Source organism: Eriocheir sinensis, chromosome 17 (assembly GCF_024679095.1).
Source record: "Eriocheir sinensis breed Jianghai 21 chromosome 17, ASM2467909v1, whole genome shotgun sequence".
In the NCBI taxonomy this organism is placed as follows: Eukaryota; Metazoa; Arthropoda; class Malacostraca; order Decapoda; family Varunidae; genus Eriocheir; species Eriocheir sinensis.
This window is the reverse complement of record NC_066525.1, coordinates 14,037,861-14,057,860: the sequence shown is the minus strand read 5'-3', so window position 1 is coordinate 14,057,860 and position 20,000 is coordinate 14,037,861. Positions and strand designations below refer to the sequence as shown.

Here is a 20,000-nt window from a genome sequence, read left to right as displayed (position 1 = left end):
ACTGCAACCTCCGCCTGCCAGGCCACGAAGCCTTCCTGCGCAGAGCTTTTTCCACTGAGCTACCGGAGAGGTTTGCGTGCGTGCGTGCATGTGTGTTCATGTGCGTGTTAGCAGAAGTGGAATACAATTACAAGTTCAATAGCCTATTTTCATGACCCTCAACTCTCTCTCTCTCTCTCTCTCTCTCTCTCTCTCTCTCTCTCTCTCTCTCTCTCTCTCTCTCTCTCTCTCTCTCTCTCTCTCAAGACTGTACCCATACTATAACTATAATCCTTAATTTTCCTCAATACGTCTTGAAAACTAAGGACATTATTATAAAACTATAATGGACAACATTCTCAGTTCCCCGTCCATCCACAGCTTCAGGGTGAGGCAGTGGGTGGAGGTCAGGAGGCATGCAGTGTGTATAACAATTAAAAGGTTGAATTTGTGGAAGAAATTTGTATTGGTCAAACTCTAGGTTTGTTTATAACTTTACATCAGTGCAAGATGTTTAATATTAATTCAGTATTTTATGAGGGGAAAAGGTCAGCTTCCAGACCCTCAACCCTGCCAAATGAAGCAGTTTTAACACACACACACACACACACACACACACACACACACACACACACACACACACACACACACACACACACACACACACCTGGTGGTGCAGTAGTTATGTCTAAGTCGCAAAACCGAGAGGGTCCACGCCCAAAGGCCTGGCTGTTGGAACAACAAAAGCACAAGTTCATTTCCTTCACGCTATACAAATCACTCTATAATCAGTTTGGAAATCTTAAGCAAAAAGTAACCATCTTTACGTCAATTATTCACAGGAAAAGTAATTCCGATCTAACTAACCAACGCAAAAATCTGTCCGCAAAGATGAACTCCTGACGGTTTATAAATCTGGCTGAGCCGATACATTTCTTTATCAAATCATTTAATAATTATGTGTCATTTATTTAATAATGAGATACAGTTTTTGATTATTATCACCACGTAGAATTTTGAAGACAGTGGTCTACAATTTTGTTCCTGTAATTAGGATCCAAGTAACTGATCCAAGTAGAGTTTGTATCTCACATTCAGTGCGGCCTCTTCCTGGTAGCAGTTAACATTGTGTCCAGTTATTTTTTACCCTTATCTACACCCTGTGGAAATTTTTTCGCAGCTTTATGCTCTTATGTTTCTCTCTACAGCCTTTCTTAGTAATCCGTAACCCCCAAAAATAGTTTATTTCTTCCTCACAAGGGACACACCATGGCCCGATGCGGTCTGTTTTGTGGTCACATGATTGTGACAAAAACCCGGACATGAGTCCTTTCCGGGGTAGAGGACAAAGATCGCATACCTCCCTAGTTGACTAAACAAGAGAAAATGAAAGCAGTGAACAGGATGTTGGATAACCTGAGAAAGGAAAAGCGTGGCAACGACATTACGTCTGCCTCGCCCCGCCTTGTGTGATGAGACAGAGACAGACGAGGATGAGCGGCGCGAGGAATACCACCTTATAGTATATCCTTAAGACTACCTTAGGCTATGGGTTGTTAGGCTCGGCCAGGCAAGGGAAGGAGGAGGAGCAGGACGAGGACGAGGGTACAAAAAAGGAGAAAACAGGTGAGACGAAGGAGGAAGAGGAGGGAAAGGAGGAAGGTGAGAGGGACACAGTGGCTTGTAACAAGACTCGAAGGGAGGGAGGGAGGGAAGAAGGGAGGGAGTGGGGGAGGGAAGAAGGGAGGTTGTGAGGGAGGAAAGAGGAGGAAGAGAGTGTAAGAGGTGTGAGATGACGCAGGATGGAGGGGAGGGAGGGGGGGCAGACACAAAGAAGGGTGGAAAGGAAAATGAGGAAGCGAATGGAAGAAAAAAAAGGAGGAGAAGGAGGGTAAACAGCAAGGTGACACGAGTCAGAAGCGACAGAGAAGAGAACTAGAATAAAAGATAAAATAAGAAAGAAAAGGAATAGAGCGAAATACTGAAAACTGGGACATGACTGATAAGGAAGGGTAAAGGAAGGAAGAGATGAAAAGGGGAAGAAAAGAACGGATAAAAGCACTAGTAAGGAAGAAAAACAAAGAAAGAAAACAAGAGAGAACGAAAATGAGGACAAGGCTTAAAATATCTGACTTACTGAGAGAGAGAGAGAGAGAGAGAGAGAGAGAGAGAGAGAGAGAGAGAGAGCGTGCGTTAAACGAAAGACAGCGAAGAACAAGGACAAGGACAGAAATAGTAAGAAACAAAGAACAGAGGAGTCAGACAAGGAGATAAGGGAAGGGAAGGGAAGGGAAGGGAAGAGAGGGATAGGGAAGGGAAAGGAAGGGAAGAGGAGGGCAGAGCTGGGCAGGGAAGGAAAGGGAAAGGAAAAAGAAGGGATAGGAAGGGAAGGAGAGGGAATACAGGCAGAGAGAGAGAGGTGTTGAAGATACGGGTTGAGGAAGAAGAGGAATAGACTAAGAAAGTGAAATAAAGGAAGAAAGAAAGGAAAAAATTGAAAAAAAAGGTAGGGAAGGGAAGGGCATTGCAAGGAAAGAGAGGGGAGAGAAGGCAGGGAGTCAGGTAGTACGACACACACACACAGGACAGAGGCTGGGTAGGGGAGAGGAGGTCGGCCAGGGACAAGGAGGGATGGAGGTTGTGGCATTGTTAGTAAAAGGGATAACAGAACGCTGGCTTGTAATACGAACCGTAGAGAGAGTCCTCACCTGCCGCCGTGCCCCTGGGCTTGGCGCCAAGGTAAGCCAGGTTCACGTTGGCTTTGCGGCCGTCGATTACAGGGTTGGGCTCCTTGATGGCCCGCTCAGCCCCGATCTTGTCCCCCATAGTGACCTGCAAGACAAGGAGAGATGACGATGAGGAGGGGCAAGACACGAGGAAGGAGTGGGGGTGGAGGGTGCTGGGCGAGAGAGAGAGAGAGAGAGAGAGAGAGAGAGAGAGAGAGAGAGAGTGACTGGTTACGGCAAGGGAATATAGAGTAGGGAAGAAAAGGGTGTAGAGACGATATGTGTGTGTGTGTGTGTGTGTGTGTGTGTGTGTGTAACAAGTAGGAATTGAGTAAAACTGAAAAAGAAAACGAAGCTAGAAGGGGATTAAGAAAAAGACCGATAAATGATAAAAGTGGTGATGGTGATGGTGACGGTGGTGGTGGTGATGGTGATAGTGACGGTGGTGGTGGTGGTGGTGGTGATGGTGGTGACAGTAATAGTAGAAACAGTCGTAGTGATGGTGGTGGTGGTAACAGTGGCAGTGGTGGTGGTGGTGGTAGAACAGGTACAGTCTCGCCAGGTAATTACGTACGTCTACCTGCCCTAAGCTCACCTGGGAGGGGCCGGGCGGTCCTAACTTGCAGAAGGGGCGTCAACCTCTCCATTCATACCTTTACCCTCCCCCCCTCCCCCTCTACCACCAGCTTACGAGAGAGAGAGAGAGAGAGAGAGAGAGAGAGAGAGAGAGAGAGAGAGAGAGAGAGAGAGAGAGAGAGAACGTTCCGAGATGGATATAGGCCTAGGTAAAATTTATAAGACGCAGCGAATGGAAAATAATAAAATAAATAAAAGTGGAACTGAGAAAAGGAATAAAGAAAATAAATAACAAAAGGATAACTAAGCTATATGTATGTTGAGAAAAATAATAAACAAATACCTACGTAATATTATAAGAAATCTAAAACTCTCTCTCTCTCTCTCTCTCTCTCTCTCTCTCTCTCTCTCTCTCTCTCTCTCTCTCTCAATTCCCTAAACAATAAAAAACAAAAGCCTAACGCCTACACCAACACACGAACACACCTTTAACAGGATCAGCACACCTATAAATCAACGTCGACTGATATATCTAATTAGACACTTGATAAAGGATTCCGGTTCCCCTTCTTTTCCCTATAGTCGTCACTCCTCCTCCTCCTCCTCCTCCTCGTTTACCTCCTCCTCCCCAATATTGTGAGCAAACAGGTGAAGTGCTTATGTGTGTGGACTAAGCAAACAAGAGGAAGGGTTAACAGAGGAGGAGGAGGAGGAGGAGGAGGAGCAGAATGTACAGGTCGTAAAAAAGAGGGGCTTTCCATATGAGAGAGAGAGAGAGAGAGAGAGAGAGAGAGAGAGAGAGAGAGAGAGAGAGAGTGTGTGTGTGTGTTTGTGTGTGTGTTTGGCAGGATGTGAGTTGACCGGCGGGCGATGTTGGCAGCGGCTCGGGGAATGTTGAGAGAGAGAGAGAGAGAGAGAGAGAGAGAGAGAGAGAGAGAGAGAGAGAGAGAGAGAGAGAGAGAGACTAACCACCTAAAACTAGTATGCTGAAAGAAATTCGTATCTAACATTTTACTATAACAACGTTTTCTTCTATTAACTCAACGCTTTTATTTCATTTATTTATCTTTTTATCATTAACTTTTGCTGTTCATGATGACTCAATATTACGTATCACGAGGAAGAATTTTAATCTCTTTTTTTTCTCTTCCCTCTTATCTCTTCCTTTCCTCACTTGTTTTCCTTTGCCTAATTCCGTCCAAAAAATGTTCGCTTGATTCTTTATTTGGTCTCTCTCTCTCTCTCTCTCTCTCTTGATTTACTTCCTTTTCTTTTTTCTTAACATTATTTTTAATCATTTATTTTAGTCTTCTGTTACTCGCATATTATCCAGTATGTGTGTGTGTGTGTGTGTGTGTGTGTGTGTGTGTGTGTGTGTGTGTGTGTGTGTGTGTGAATAGAGCATGTGGCGATAACCTCAATAAAACGGAGATAACATACACGGGATGGCAATTCTACGTAGGCATATATAGAAGTGGGCATCTATATATATATATCTATGTACGTGTATGTGTATGTAGGCCTATGTATGTGGGCTGCAACGTCAGTCATCACATATAAACGGAAATAACTATAGAATGTAAAGTCATATCTGGGTCCAAAAAGTCTCGGGTACAATAAAAGGTAAAAGCGGTAAAAGTGTTCTCGAATTTCTGGCGGGAATGTTAAGAATGTGTCGAGGCTCATTAAATAGCTTTCTTCATGTATTTTGGTGCTGAAGGCGGGGCGGGAGGCTTCGGGGAGACACTCATTAGCAGACTGGTCGACGCCCTTTGAGAGAGAGAGAGAGAGAGAGAGAGAGAGAGAGAGAGAGAGAGAGAGAGAGAGAGAGAGAGAGAGAGAGAGAGAGAGAGAGAGAGAGAGAGAGAGAGAGAGAGAGAGAGAGAGAGAGAGAGAGAGAGAGAGAGAGAGAGAGAGAGAAAAAGAGAAAGAAAGAGAAAAACAAAGAAAGGCGGAAAGAAAGAAAAAAAATGGATAGAAAGAAATACAGTAAAAATAAGAACAGAAAGAAAACTAGCAAATAACTATAAGCTACAATTTTACTTTCAAATACTGAATCGCAAATTAAGAACAACTCGACAAATTAGTTCAATAAAGATGACAAAATGAACGTGATAACAATATAACACGGACAAGGAAGGCAGTTCGGGTTTTATTTATATGCTTCGTGTAATCTGACGCGAAGGGCGCTGAGGATTGTGGGTAACGCGAGGCGAAACAACCACGCATCGGAGGGCGCAAGGGAAGCGACGGAAAGGAAAGGGAGGGGAGCAAAGGGAAGGAGAAGGAGGGAAGAGGAAGGACAGGGAAGGAAAGGACAGGAGAAGGAAGGAAAGATATATGAAAGGATGGGAGGGAAAAGAGGGAGGAAGGAAAGCACAGGCAAATTAAGGGAAAGGAAGAGGAGGGAAAGGAGTGGAAATTAAAGGAAAGGACAGGAAAAAGGGGAGGGGGGAGGGAAGGGAGGGGAAGAAAATTAAAGAGATGAAAGGAAAGGACAACAAAGGAATAGAAAAGGAAGGGGCAGAGAAAGGATGGAAAGGGAGGGGAGGGGTAGGGAAGGGATAGGAAACACGAGAAGGAAGGAAAAGGGGATTAAGGAGTTACGCAGTGGCAGAGAGAGAGAGAGAGAGAAGGGTGTCACGGGTGGTAGGCCGAGCGCGGTAATCCTTGGAACACATGATACCTCTTCCTTCCGTCTCATAACCCCCTTCTCTCTCTCTCTCTCTCTCTCTCTCTTTTTCGTGCACCTCCTTTTCTCTTTTCATCTTTCGCACTTTATACTTTTTTTCTCATTCCTCCTCTTTTCTTTTCCTTGTCTAACCTTCTTTCCTTTTATCATTCTTCTATATCCTCCTTTCTCTTTTCCCTTTCCTACCCTTCCTTCCATTCTTTCCTTCTCTCTCTCATCTCTTTTCTTTCTCTAATAAATTCATTCTCCTTCATCATCTTTTCTCCTTTCCCCTTTTATCCTTACTTCCCTTCTTTACTCCTCTCTCTCATCTCTTCTTTCTTTAATAACTCATTCTCCTTTTTCCTTTCCCCTTTTATCCTTACTTCCCTTCATTCTCTTCCTCCATCTCTCTTCTTTCTAAAATAACTCTCCCAAGTCTACTTATTTCACCCGCTGTAATTATATCACGCGTGCCATTTCAAATAATTACGCTACCACCTTCACTGATTATAACCTTCACATTCACCTTTCACACCTGCGTTCCTACACCACACCTGCGTTCTTTGCTAGTATCACTCACATCCCTTTCTTCTCTTTTTATTCCTTTACCTTCCCTTCCTTTCCTATTCCTTCCTTTTCTTCGTTTTCCTTCCCAGAGCATTCCTTTCCTTTCCTATCCTTTATTTCCTTTTCATTCTTTTATCCCTTTTCATCCCTCTTCCATCTTTCTTTCCCTGTGTGATCCTTTCCTTTCCTTTTTTTATTTCGCTTCCTTCCTTCTATCTCTGTGCGTTCCTTTCCTCTCCTTCACTTCTTCTCCTCTTCATTATTTCTTTTAGTCTCTCTTTCCTCCTACTTTCCTTCTCTTCCCCTCCTATTATAATCTATACATTTTTTTTTATTTCTCTTCCCTCCTTCCTTTCCCTGTGCTTTCCTTTCCTTCCCTTCTTTTCCTATTCGACTCAACGTTCTTTTTTTTCATTTCGCTTCCCTCTTCCTTTCCCTTCCTTTCTTTTCTTTCCCTTCCTTTCCTATTCCACACGCATTTTTTTTCTCTTCCCTCTTTCTTTTGCTGTACGTTATTTTCCTTCCTTTTCACTCCTATTCCACTCTCTACATATTTTTTTTCCATTTCCCTTCCTTCCTTCCTTTTCTTTTCCACTGTCTACATTTCTACCACGCCTTGACATGTCTCTCTACGCTTCTATATTTTATCTCCATTCTCCTCCTCCCATTTTTCTTCCATGACTCGTATTTCTTTCTTCGCTTTTTTATCACTTTCCTCCTTCTCCTCCTCCTTCTACACTCCCGACATACCTTACATTTCTTTTTTACGCTTCTATAAAAATTTCAGCCTTCTCTTCCACCTGCACTTCTTATAGGCATTACACTTTCTACGTCTTTTCTTCTTTGTAACTTTCTTCTTTCTTCTTCTCTTACAACTTTGCCACGACTTACATCTTTTCTTCATCTTCCTCTTCACGATTTTTTTTTCTCTTCTACCTACCCCAATCCTATATTCTACTCCTCTTCTTCATCATCATTTTCTTCTTTCTCCTCCTCCTACATTTGTAACGCGTCACATGTTTTCCTACTCTTCTTATTTATCCTCTTCTATTTTCTCTTCTCTCTTCTCCTCCTTCATCTCTGCTTAACATCACATCTCTCCCTATACTCAATTCTTCCTCCTTATTCTCTTCTATTTCCGTCTTCTCTCTTCTACACCTCTCCCACACCTCACATTCGCTTCTGCTTCCTATTCTCTCTTCCCTTCCTTCTCCTCTTCCACACCTCACATCTCTAAACACTTCCTTTTTTCTTTTATGTTTTCTCTTCCACATTCTTATCATATCTCATTTTTTCTTATTTTCCTCCGTCTTCCTCGTACTCCTTCTCTTCTTCATCCTCCGCCATCACACACCCACGCTAATTACAGTCAATCATATTCATTATCTCTTTTTCCAATTAAAGTTTCAATGGGTAATTTCAAGCCTCATCCTTCTATATTTATACGTGCTACCCTTCTCTCTCTCTCTGAAAGGAAACTACGCATACCTTAATTCATTCGTTATTTAAGACATACTTTGCCATCAGCTTAAAAACTTCCTCATTCTCCTAAGTCAGTTCAAAACCCTCCTCCCCCGCCCCCTCTCTTTTTCCCTCTCCCTCTCCCTCTCTCTCCCTCTCCCACTCTCTCTGCGCCGTGCCAACTGACTTCCCTGACGCCCACGCAGACTCGCTAATGTCTCTCTACCACCTTTCCTGCTGGCGCCAAAAGCAATATTTCTTGACACGCCAAAGGTTAAAGTTATCCTCCTCCTCCTCCTCCTCCCCCTCTTTTTTCTTCTGCGAGTCTTCTTCCTTCTCCTACTTCGCTTCTTCCTCCTCTTACTGCGTTCCAGCTCATCTATTTTGCTTCGCCTAGTTTCATGTGTGTGTGTGTGTGTGTGTGTGTGTGTGTGTGTGTGTGTGTGTGTGTGTGTGTGTGTGTGTGTGTGTGTTTGAGCTTAAAAGGAGCGGAAAAACAGAGATGTGATGCGAAGTAAAGATTTGGAAATGTAGAGCAAGAGTAAAGTGTGTGTGTGTGTGTGTGTGTGTGTGTGTGTGTGTGTGTGTGTGTGTGTGTGTGTGTGTGTGTGTTCTTGTAGGTTGAAATGCATCGTATAGTCTCTCTCTCTCGTGTGGCGGAAAATCTAACGTGAAAAGGAGAACAAAAAAATCGTGCAAAAAAACAACTTAGAAATCACACATAAAAAACAACGCCCACACCTCGCCATCAACGCTTCACTGACCAATCACAGCCGCCGTTTAACCCGCGCCGCCCTCCCATTGGCCGGTGCGAAGTAAGCAACCGCAGAGTGTTTACGTTAGTGGCCCAGAAGACGCGCTCATAGGCTTTTGACGGAGGGCTATTTAAGGACGGACCGAGTAGCTACGTCGACTCTTAACAGCCTGGCCATTGTTCCTTGTGCACCGCCGACCAATGTGACTTTATTTTGGGGAGATGAAGCTTTTTTTTTATAGTGGAGGAAGCGGATTAAAGGGAAAGATACCAAAAAGTCGACCAAGGGTTATGTCAGGCTTTGCGCTTCCGCTACATGTGCTACGCCGATTAAAGAGTAAAGACTGCATAGCTACATCGATTTTGTAAAGATTTGTTATTGTTCGTTTTGCACTACTGATAAACAACGTTACTTAAAGAAAAGGGAAATTTTGTCGACTTCGAGTACTTGCGTTTCGAAGAATATGAATAGCTAATATGTCATTTTTGCGTAGTTCTGCCATTGTGTTGATGTACTACTGCCAATAAGCAACGTTACTCAATTGAAAGGCAAATTTATAGACTTCTCAAGAACGGCTACCTAGTGTCAGGCCAATTAAAGAAAACATTGAGTAGTTGCGTCTATTTTGAGTAGCTTATATCTTCGCCGTTGTCTTTGTTCCACCACTAGTAAGCAACGTTACTTTTTAGGAGAGAAAATCGTAAGCTTCTGGAGGACGGTTGAAATGTGACACCAGTTTTAGGAAAGACTGAGAAGCTTCCTCGATTCTTTATACCTTGATCAGTCCCCCTGTTGCACCACTGGCTAGGCTGACGTCAGTTCATGAAAAGATAACGCAGCCGGCGGTGTGTCACGCCACTAAACGGAAAAAACATAGTACGATTCTTTGTGGTTTACCATTGATTCTGATGCGCAGCCGATGAGTTAGAGCAGGATAAAAGGGGTTCAACGTACTTATTTACGGCTTGGTGACTGCTTTGGCTGCGCACGTATAGAAAATGGTTCACTGGCAAGCCTGGTCTCTTTGTGCTGTGAGAAATGAGAACGAAAAAGATGTACGTAGGCAAGGATACTTAACGGGTGTGGGGACCGTGTGTGTGTGTGTGTGTGTGTGTGTGTGTGTGTGTGTGTTCCGCAATCAGACTGACGCGGGCAGCTGCTCTCCCACTTGTGCTAAAGGCTGTTGATTAATTCTCTTTCCTTTACAAGATACTTTTTTTTCGAGAATTGGCCACATTTCCACAACTCTTGCTGATTAATTTCTTACCCTAACACGTTTCTAGAATTTACTATATCCACTCACTTCAACAACTAGCTATATTTGTTTTCGTTCCGTCTTCGGTCGAGAAAAAAATCTCACTAGTGTCAATCGTCACAACTATTCCCCTCAAAGTTACTCTCTTATCTAAGCTATTTTTCTTTCTTGCTTATAATATAACTTTAGTCGAAAAAAAATATCACCCGTCAACCGTCGCAACTATTCCCTAAAAGCGTTAACCTCCCATCTAAAACATTTTTGTACCATGTTTTTTTAAATGTTTTTCTCTTCTTAATGTATCTCGAACACTTTTCCTTAACTCGTTAGTAACCGTATTTCTTCCGCTAACAAATGTGTGGGTAGCTGATGTTTTTATGTGGGTATTATTTTTCACTTCTTAAATTTGGGTCGAGTACTTTTTCCTCGACTCGTTCGTATCCGTATTTCGTATTTCTTCCACCAATAAATGTGTCGGTAGTCGATGTTTTACCCCGGGGAGTCATCTGTTGAGTCATAAATAAGTCCCGTGGGTCAGGTGTTAGTGTGGCAGGGAGTGGTCTATTATTTTACCTTGCGTCGTGTTCAAAGTTTAGCGGCTCATGAATCATCTTGTTCCCCGACCCTTGTGTATATCCTTTTTCTGCCTATTTCTGTTATTCCTCTTTTTTTTTCTCTCTTATTCCAATTTCTAATATTTTACAATTCATATTTGTTATTTCTATTATTTTTCTGCCTATTTCTGTTATTCCTTTTTTTTTATTCCAATTTCTATTACTTCTACAATTCATATTTCTGTTATTTCTATTATTTTTCTGCCTATTTCTTTTATTCCTATTTTTTTCTTTTATTCCAATTTCTATTATTTTTACAATTCATATTTCTGTTATTTCTATTATTTTTCTGTCTATTTCTGTTATTTCAATTTATTTTTTTCTTTTATTCCAGTTTCTATCACTTCTACAATTCATATTTCTGTTATTTCTATTATTTTTCTGCCTATTTCTGTTATTTCTATTATTCCCATTTCTATTACTCCTATTTCTATCTGATTTCTTCCTCTCTCTTATTTCTATTATTCCCGCATATTTCTGTTATTTCTATTACTTCTACACTTCCTATTTCCATTATTACTATTATTCCCATTTCTATCCCTCATATTTCTATCTTCATTCTTCCTCTTTCTGTATTATTTTGTTATATTATTCCCGCCTATTTATATTATTTCTATTAGAGTTACTGCGGAAGGGAGCCATCTATTATATTCCCTTGAGTCGTTTTAAAAGTTTACTGGGCCATGAATTATCTCGTTTCCCGACTCGCGTGTATCATTTCCACCTATTTCAGTGTGTTGTCTTTTTTTTTGTACCGGCAGCTGACGATACTATTTCATCCCTTGGCTGGTGTACATGTGTTTTTTCATTGTTATTCTCGGTTTGTATGGACTGAGAGACACCGAAAGATTAGTCTACTCTACTCCCCTCAACTCGTGAAGCTGTAAAGTCTGTTAAGCTCTCCCCCGTATTAAGGCAGCGCGGTTTTATTTTCGTTCATGCACCGTTTTTATAAGCTGTTGTTCTTTGCAGCGTTGGAGGCGAGCCAAGGCCGGGGTGGGGGTATTTTGGGGAGGGAAAACCTTGTTGGTGACGTACTAGGTTAAAATAAAGAAGTTGTGGAAGGTTAGTTAAAAAGAGCGTTAAACAGGTCCCATTTGATCGAACCTTCGCCTTACATAAAAAAGAAAACCTTGCTAATGACGTTCTAAACTGAAGAAAATAAATTGAAAGTTAGTTAAAAAGAAAGTTAAACAGGTCCCATTCGATCGAACCTTCGCCTTACATGAAAAAGAAAACCTTGCTAATGACGTTCTAAACTGAAGAAAATAAGTTGTGGAAAGTTAGAGAAAATTAAACGGGTCCCATTTGATCGGAGCTTCGCCTAAAATGATAAGGGGTGTGTGCCTCTCAGGGAAAGACAGAGTTAGCTACCGACGTTTTGCATTAGAAAAAAAAGTAACATGATCAAAACGGTTGAAATAAAACGACCAACCGCGTGATATCTGGGATCGGATTCACAAAGCGTTCATAGTTTTGGGCTCCAACACCTGCACCGCGGCGAGCTGACTCAGACGTGGTCGTGGTGCCGAGGCTTCTCCGTGCGGCCTCTGCGTCACCGTTGCCACAGACCAAAAGCCGCTCACTTGGCCCTACACACGTCGCCTCCGTTCATTTACCACATTTGTAGGAGACGCAATGGTTTCTTGAGCCTCAAAGATAAAGTAAGCGATAGAGAGGGGGGGGGGGGATGAGTAATAATGGTCTCGATAACACCGGTACGTAACTATTAACCTTTTGCCCCGAGCTTCTTAAGGGTCGTATTACAAAACATTTCGTCGCCCAAGATCACAAATTTGACCAGACTTTCGTAGGAGTTGTGGGCATTTCCAGGAGTAGCTGTATGACCCTGGTGGCTGTTTGACCCTTCTTCTATACCATGAACCTAAAGAAACCCTCATTAGAACCCGACTGATTCCCTCTTTGACCTTTAGAAAGAGTTGATGTGAGAAGCACAAGTGTTTTATAATACCGGCCTTAAATGTTATGAAGCTTTCCCCGCAACAGCACAGTCATCGCCGCCACTGCCGACAAGGAACCTCAGCAAACTCTTGACAATGAAAGTACAACAGGAAGAGCAGGGATACGTAATCATATTCTACTTCACTAAACTTTCTTTGCTTCCTTTGTTACGCCGCAGAAGCTCAAGCAATATATGACGTCGCCCTTGATCTTTGCTTGGTTATGAATCTTTTGGTCAAGCAATTTTTTCATGATCTCCTCGCTCTCCTTAACCTTCTCAGCTTTTCATGTTAAATTTAAAATCATATGACAGTTCTTTTGACGACGAGGAACAAATAGATCACCTCCTTGAATGCTACGCTAAAGGAGAAAAAATATAGAAGAGCAAACAAACCAGAAAATAAATAAGGAAAATAACAGAATGAGAGAAAATTAGTAACCTTCTTCGGGGGTCCTATTATTTTTTTTTCAATCGTTCCCTATCGCTAACCAGAGACAAAGAGGAAGGGATAGATGATGAAGGGATAAAGAGCAGCTAAGTCAAATAAACAACGGAAAGATAATGAGATAAGATAAAGTGAAGGAGAGCAGGACAGAGGAAATGTAGTCACAGAAAAACCTACTTCTTCGTGTGTGTGTGTGTGTGTGTGTGTGTGTGTGTGTGTGTGTGTGTGTGTGTGTGTTTAAACGTGACATTTAAGCTACGTCCTGTTTTCCTTCCTCTCCCGTCAACAGAGGAGGAAAAGACGAGGCTTATCCTCAAACCTGAGATAAAGAGAGAGAGAGAGAAAGAGAGAGAGAGAGAGAGAGAGAGAGAGAGAGAGAGAGAGAATCTGATACCAACTAACGTCCCCTCCTTTACATTTTGCATTTCCAAGAACTCTCTCTCTCTCTCTCTCTCTCTCTCTCTCTCTCTCTCTCTCTCTCTCTCTCTCTCTCTCTCTCTCTCTAGTCTGTAGTGTGTGTGTGTGTGTGTGTGTGTGACGAATGAATGCCTGACGAAGGTCGTGCACCACTTTTAAATTAACACACACACACACACACACACACACACACACACACACACACACACACACACACACACACACACACACACGATGCATTTAATCTCTCTGAAGAAAAATGTGAAAGAAATACAAATAAAACTAGCAATTTGCCCCTCCGATCAAAAAAAAAAAACGTAAAAAAAAAAAAGAAAAAAGTAAAAGGTGATATTGATGATAAAAAAAAAAAGATACTGCAAACTACCACTTCGAAACACAGGACCATAAATCGTTCCCCGGAAGAAAAAAATATAGGTCAGTGATTTTCCTCGTTCGTGAGACTCCCTCGTAAATCATTCCCACCTTAATGAATTAACTAGCGAGGAAATAAACAGAAGGCGGAGGAGGCTATCTTAATCTTCCTTGCTGTTGCCTAAAATGGAGCACAGACAAGGGAGGAATAGCTTGAAACCGCGCGCGTCTCTTCCAAAAGTCACCATCAGGAAGCGTTGCGGTGAATTAGGAGGAATTGTAGTGCTGAATATTGAGGGTCGTGAATTATCTAGCGAGGAAATGAACAGGAGGAGGAGGAGGCAGACTATCTTACTCTTTCTTGCTGTTGCCTAAAATGGAGCCCAGACAGGGGAGGAATAGCTTGAAACCGCGCGCGCCTCTTCCAAAAGGCACCATCAGGAAGTGTTGTAGTGAATTGAGAGGAAGTGTAGCGCTGAATATTGAGAGTCGTGAGGGGAGAGGAGGAGGCGTGAGAGGCTAAAGAGCCCTCGGACAGAATTCTCAGACGCTTTCGACTCCCACAAAAATTTCCATTGACCACAACGGAAATCAATCGGGTTCTCATGTGTGTATTTTCATATTGACGGTGCAGAAGCCTTGTCAAACTATCACTAGACTCATAAACCTACCCTTGGAAATACCCACAACAACCTCTACGTAAGCCCCGAAATGTTTGAGGATACGGGCCCTGGAGACACGAGTGAAGGCGAATTTGGGGGCAAGCGGAGGGGAGAGTGAGGATGGTTACCAGGAAATGTGGAGATGAGATGTGGAGGAAAAGAAGAGGCGTGGGTGAGGGTGAGGAAACCAGGAAGTGTAGGGGTGAGGTGTGGGCGGAATGGGAGTCGTGGGTGATGAGGAAGACTAGGGGAATGTAGGGAGTGGGCATGGGGAGGAGGTGGATAACGAGGAGGAAGGAGGAGACATTGGTGAGATGGAGAAAGATGGGCAGGAAGAAAAGGGTGATTTGCGAGGAGGAAATCGTCTAGCTAAGTGAGGGGCTGAGGGATTTTGACGAAGGCGTGGGTGAAGAAGTGGACTGAGGGGGAAGGGAAGGGAATGGATGCCGAGGAGGAAGGAGGAGACATTGGTGAGATCGAGAAGGATGGGCAGGAAAGAAATGGGTAACTTGTGACTTGTAGTGGAAGGAAGTGTGGTGAAGAACGATGGTGTTGTGAGGTGTGGTATTATAGAAGAGATGTAAGCGCTGAAGAGGAGGTGACAATGTAGGTACTCAACACATTGGCTTCTGAAGGAGGTGATGGGGATAGAGGCGTTGGCGAGGAGTTCAAAGTTCGTGGTTCTTACACTTGGTATGCTTGTCGGGGGGGTGAGGGGGACGAGGGGAAGAGTGGCAGGGTGTGATTAAGAGGTGTTGGGAGGGGAGAAGGTGCAGAGTGGGGGGTAGGTGGAGGGGGAGAGGGGAGGTTAATGATCGGGGTGGTGCAGGTGGGGCGGTAAAGTGTGCTGGCGTGCAGGAGATTAAAGAAGAAAAAAGTGGGGGAAAGAGCAACGCAGAAGTGTGTGTGTGTGTGTGTGTGTGTGTGTGTGTGTGTGTGTGTGTGTGTGTGTGTGTGTGTGTGTGTGTGTGTGTGTTAACAAAGAGGTGGGAGGAGATTTAGGAGAACGAGGAAGTGCAAGGTGAGAGGGGGAGAGGAAGAGGGGCGGAGAGAGAGAGAGGAAGAGAGGGAGGGAGAGGGGAGAGAGAGGACGGAAAGAGGGAGGGAGGAATAGGATGAAAATAAACACCCAAGAGTTGGAGGCGACAACAAAGAGACTGAGGAAGAAGGACGAAAAGTAAATTTGAAATAGTGAATATCTCTCTCTCTCTCTCTCTCTCTCTCTCAACACACACACACACACACACACACACAAGCAAAAAATGACAAACAAAATAGGCTTCTGAAATGCTCAAATTACAAAAAGGCAGCACAAACAAACAAACAAACACAAACAAAAAGAAAACACTCAAACAACAGCAGTAAGAACAACAATAACAACAACAACTCTTCTTTATACTCGAGTTAATCAACCAATCAGATAAAAAAAGAGCAAACAGCAAAAAAGATCAAACACGCGCACGCACACACATACACACACACAACAATAAAAAGAAACTATGTATACGATGCAAGGTTCGTTTTTGGGTTACTTAGAAGAGCCCCCACGACTGCGTTCTCTTGGGGTTGGGTTTCATCGAGTTCTCAAGTTGTTGTGGAGTGTAAGTTCCATTTCCTTTAGACTCTTTCTCTTCACAGATCACAAAGAAAGAGTTACTCCGCAGCTAAGCACTCACATCAAAACACAAACCAACCAACAAACAGCATCATCAACATCAACCACAGCAACAAGTCACTCTAGTCCAGTGAGTTCAGCACCGAGGGAGGATCTGCAGTAGACAGCGGCACGCCACTCGGGGTTTGCGATGCTAAGATTATCGCCAAACGCAGAAAGACACAGCTGCTTACGTATCACAGGATGAAGGCGGTGGAAGCGGTGGCAGTGACAATAATAATAATAATAATAATAATAATAATAATAATAATAATAATAATAATAATAATAATAATAATAATAATAATAATATGATCGTATCAATCTCATCACAAAACACAAAAACCACAGCAAGAACACCCATAACAACAACAACATCAACAGCAAGAGGAACACCAACACAACAAAAGGTCGCATCAAATTTATATGAATAAATTCAATGAAAAAATGTAAAGTCAGTCCAAACCACACACACGGCACGGCAACCCCACTCAGAAAAAATAAAACACGCAATTATGTTGTGATAATAATAAACAAAATATGATAATAAAAATAATTATAATAATAATTATAATTATAGACATTTTAGAAAACTCCAAGACAAATATTAAACTACTAGTGAACAACCACAGCTTACTCAAAAACTCTCAATGGTACACTTATTACCTCTCCGTTGTTATTGTGAAGAGAGTACTTTCTGTTTCCCCTCGATTTTGCGGACCTTCAGTGTCAGGGTTTCGAATTTTCCGGAAAACCTTTTGAATCATGACATTCCTCCTCTGTCTACACCGGCGCTTTCTGGAAGCACGGTGCGCCACGCCGCGCCTCGCGGGACGGCCGTCAGGTGGCGTGCAGGGCGGTGCATTGTTTGCAGCGGCTGGCCGTGAGCGTAAGGACAGTGGACTTTATATCAACATCCATCCATTGTTACTATTGTCTCATCATTTTTGTGGCCAACAATGACTTTAACAAACAAATCTCAAAAAAGTACATGAGTGCTTGAGACTGAGCTGATTAAACAGCTTGACATTGGCGCATTGGTGGGCGGCCCTTGTAAGCGGTATGGAGCTATAAACAACTCTGATATTGGCAAGGCCAACGAGCATCTTCAAACCCTTGCACGACGGTAAACATTACGAGCGGACTGACGCTGGACGAGCACCGCTTGTCTCCACGCGACCATAATGACAAATGGGACGCAGGCGTCCGGCCGCTCCGTCATATTAATATTATGGCCCGGTCAGCTGGGCCGGGCGCGGCGAGGACGACCGTCGTGGAAAAAGTGTTCTCTTACTCAGAAAGAAAACTTTAATTATATAATTTTCGAATTTGAACGAGCATTCTAAAAATTCGGACTCGCGTTTTTCGGACATCTCTTTCCCTGTTAGTCCGCGAAATCGAGGGTCACCAGATGGCGGATAGTGGATCAGGGAAGGCTATTTACATAGTACAGAGAAAGGCAACGGCTGGTGGGGCTGTGGGGAAGGAGAGGGGATGGGGAGAGAATAGGTGGTAGGTGTGTTGGGTTGTGCGAGGAGGGTAGGGGGGAGGTGAGGGGGTCCGCGTGTTGGCAAGAAAGTGCGTGTATACAGGTTGGTGGGTGGATTGGTTGGTTGGTTGGTTTCAACTACATCAACTATTGTCACTCCTACCATACAGAAGACATCACTCCTCACCAAGCCATACGAAGTGAAAAGCACACCACGGCAGAACAACATAAGAAGGGAAAAGAGAAAACGAAAGTGTCGGAAGAGGAGGAGGACGACGAGGAAGGAAGGGATATAAATGGAGGAGAGTATTTAGTGAAAAATATGGATACCGAAGAAGAAAAAGAAGAAGAAAGAAAAAAAAGAAGAGGAGGAGGAGGAGGAGGTAGTGGAGATAACTTGAGCTCATAAAATGTTAAAATAAACAGAATGTAATGAGAGAGAGAGAGAGAGAGAGAGAGAGAGAGAGAGAGAGAGAGAGAGAGAGAGAGAGAGAGAGAGAGAGAGAGAGAGAGAGAGAGAGAGAGAGAGAGAGAAGGTAATGAAAAATGAAAAAAAGGGAAAGGCAGAAGTGAATGAAAACGAAAAATTAAAGAAAACGAAAAAAAAAGAAAACAAGAAAAAAACAAAGCAAAAGTAACAAACAAACAAAAGAAAAAAACGTCAGGAAAAAGAGGAAAAGAGGAAGAAAGGGAAAATACGTAAAAATCAGAATGAAGTGAAATTAAAATCAAGAAAAAACAATCAAATCAAGAAATCAGGAAGAGAAAAAAAAAATAAAACAGTAACTCTCCAAACACCACGCACGTCACTAATCCCATTTTCTTTGCATGGGCAACCGTGGGTACTTACAACACACTCCCACACCTCCGTTTTCTTTGACGTACTTACTACAAAAGGGAGAGAGGGAGGGAGGAGGGGGGACGGCGCCACCACCACCATACACATTCGCAAGCTCGTCAGTAGTAGTAGCAGTAGTAGTAGTAGTAGTAGTAGTAGTAGTACGCGTAGTAGTAGTAGTTATCACCGCCACTTTATTTCAAGACGCATTTAGTCCGAAGAGAGTAGTAGTAGTAGGAGTAGGAGGAGGAGGAGGAGGAGGAGTGGAAGTAGTCTCGATTTTATCCCCGCGTGAGGTTGTTGTTGTGGTGGTGATGGTGGTGGTGATGATGGTGGTTGGTGGTTGTTGGTTGGTAGTAGTGGTGGTGGTGGTGGTGGTGGTGGTGGTCGGGCTCCTGCCGACGACTAGAAGATAATAATTGGGTTGGTTATTTTAGCCTGCGTCCTCTTCGTCGTCTTCCTTATTTCTTGCTTTATGTCATTATTTAGTTGTTAATTTGAGAGGAAATGAGACGGACAGAGAGAGAACAGAATATCGTGTAAAGAAAATAATCTGAAAACACTTAAAACAATAGGAATGCTTGCGAAAATTTCAGCGCAAAGACTTTTTTTTTCCTTCATAGAAAACTCTTCTTATTCTTCCTTACCTGTACATTGAAAGGAAAAGTTTGTATATATGCATACACTTAAAATATACATGCACATACATATATTGCATAAACCTCTATATCCTGTTACTTTTCCTCCTCCTTTTTATACTTTCCGCCTCCGTTCTTTTTTTCTGATTTGCCTCTCCTCCTCCTCTTCCTAATGAGCACGTAACACTAACACCCTTTGCTAACACTAACCTAAACATATTTCTAAGCTAAAGAATCTGAATAAAGAATGAAGAAGCTAATCCTCCTCCTCCTCTTCCTCCTTCTCCTACTCCTCGTTCTCCTCCTCGTTATCAACAACAAAACTTCCGGAGCTAAACAATTTCATCTGAACTACAAATTAATCCAAGAAGAAAAAATAATACAACGAAGAACATTCCTCAGGATCAAATTTATGGTTCATGTCTTTTTTATGTATGGCGACTAATTATCTCAGTGTTAAATAGTGAAGGTGAAACTTAAAGCAATCGAGTCTCAGTGAATGCCGCGGCTTAACTTGGAAGACATGAGTATATATAGAGAGAGGAGTTTGCCCCGCTACCCAATGCCCTCGTATCGTAGGAGCACAGGCTTATCGTGGCTGCTCGGTAGGTGTGTGGGTACTTAAATGAAGGGATGAACTATACTAAAAATGACTACAGAACGAATACAGATAGACATATAGGTAGATAGATAAAGAAACAATACTAAAAGAACACTACAGAACTAAAGCAGATAGACTGATAGATAGATAAAAGAGAGAAGGGGGACAGAGAAGTAAACCACTGTCCCTACACACACACACACACACACACACACACACACATGACACACCTTTCTCAGCCCGTACACGTGATATTAAGGGGAGGGGGACGTGATTTACAGGTGAACCAATACATGCGCGAGACAAGTGGCCGG

General features: G+C 42.9%; 1 protein-coding gene and 1 long non-coding RNA gene across 3 annotated transcripts in view; both read right to left on the bottom strand.

Annotated features, from left to right (window-relative positions):
• LOC126999986 (RNA-binding protein 24-like) overlaps positions 1–20,000 on the bottom strand; it is a 101,942-nt gene that overhangs the window by 55,397 nt on the left and 26,545 nt on the right. For both annotated transcript variants that reach the window (XM_050863335.1, XM_050863336.1), the window contains exon 2: positions 2,670–2,811. In XM_050863335.1, the coding sequence (XP_050719292.1) occupies positions 2,670–2,811 (142 nt within the window). The remainder of the gene's footprint in view (positions 1–2,669; positions 2,812–20,000) is intronic.
• Positions 10,970–11,868, bottom strand: LOC126999989 (uncharacterized). Its single transcript, XR_007753684.1, has 2 exons — positions 11,822–11,868; positions 10,970–11,714 (listed from the first exon to the last, which is right to left on the bottom strand). It is a non-coding gene; the product is annotated as an uncharacterized LOC126999989 (long non-coding RNA).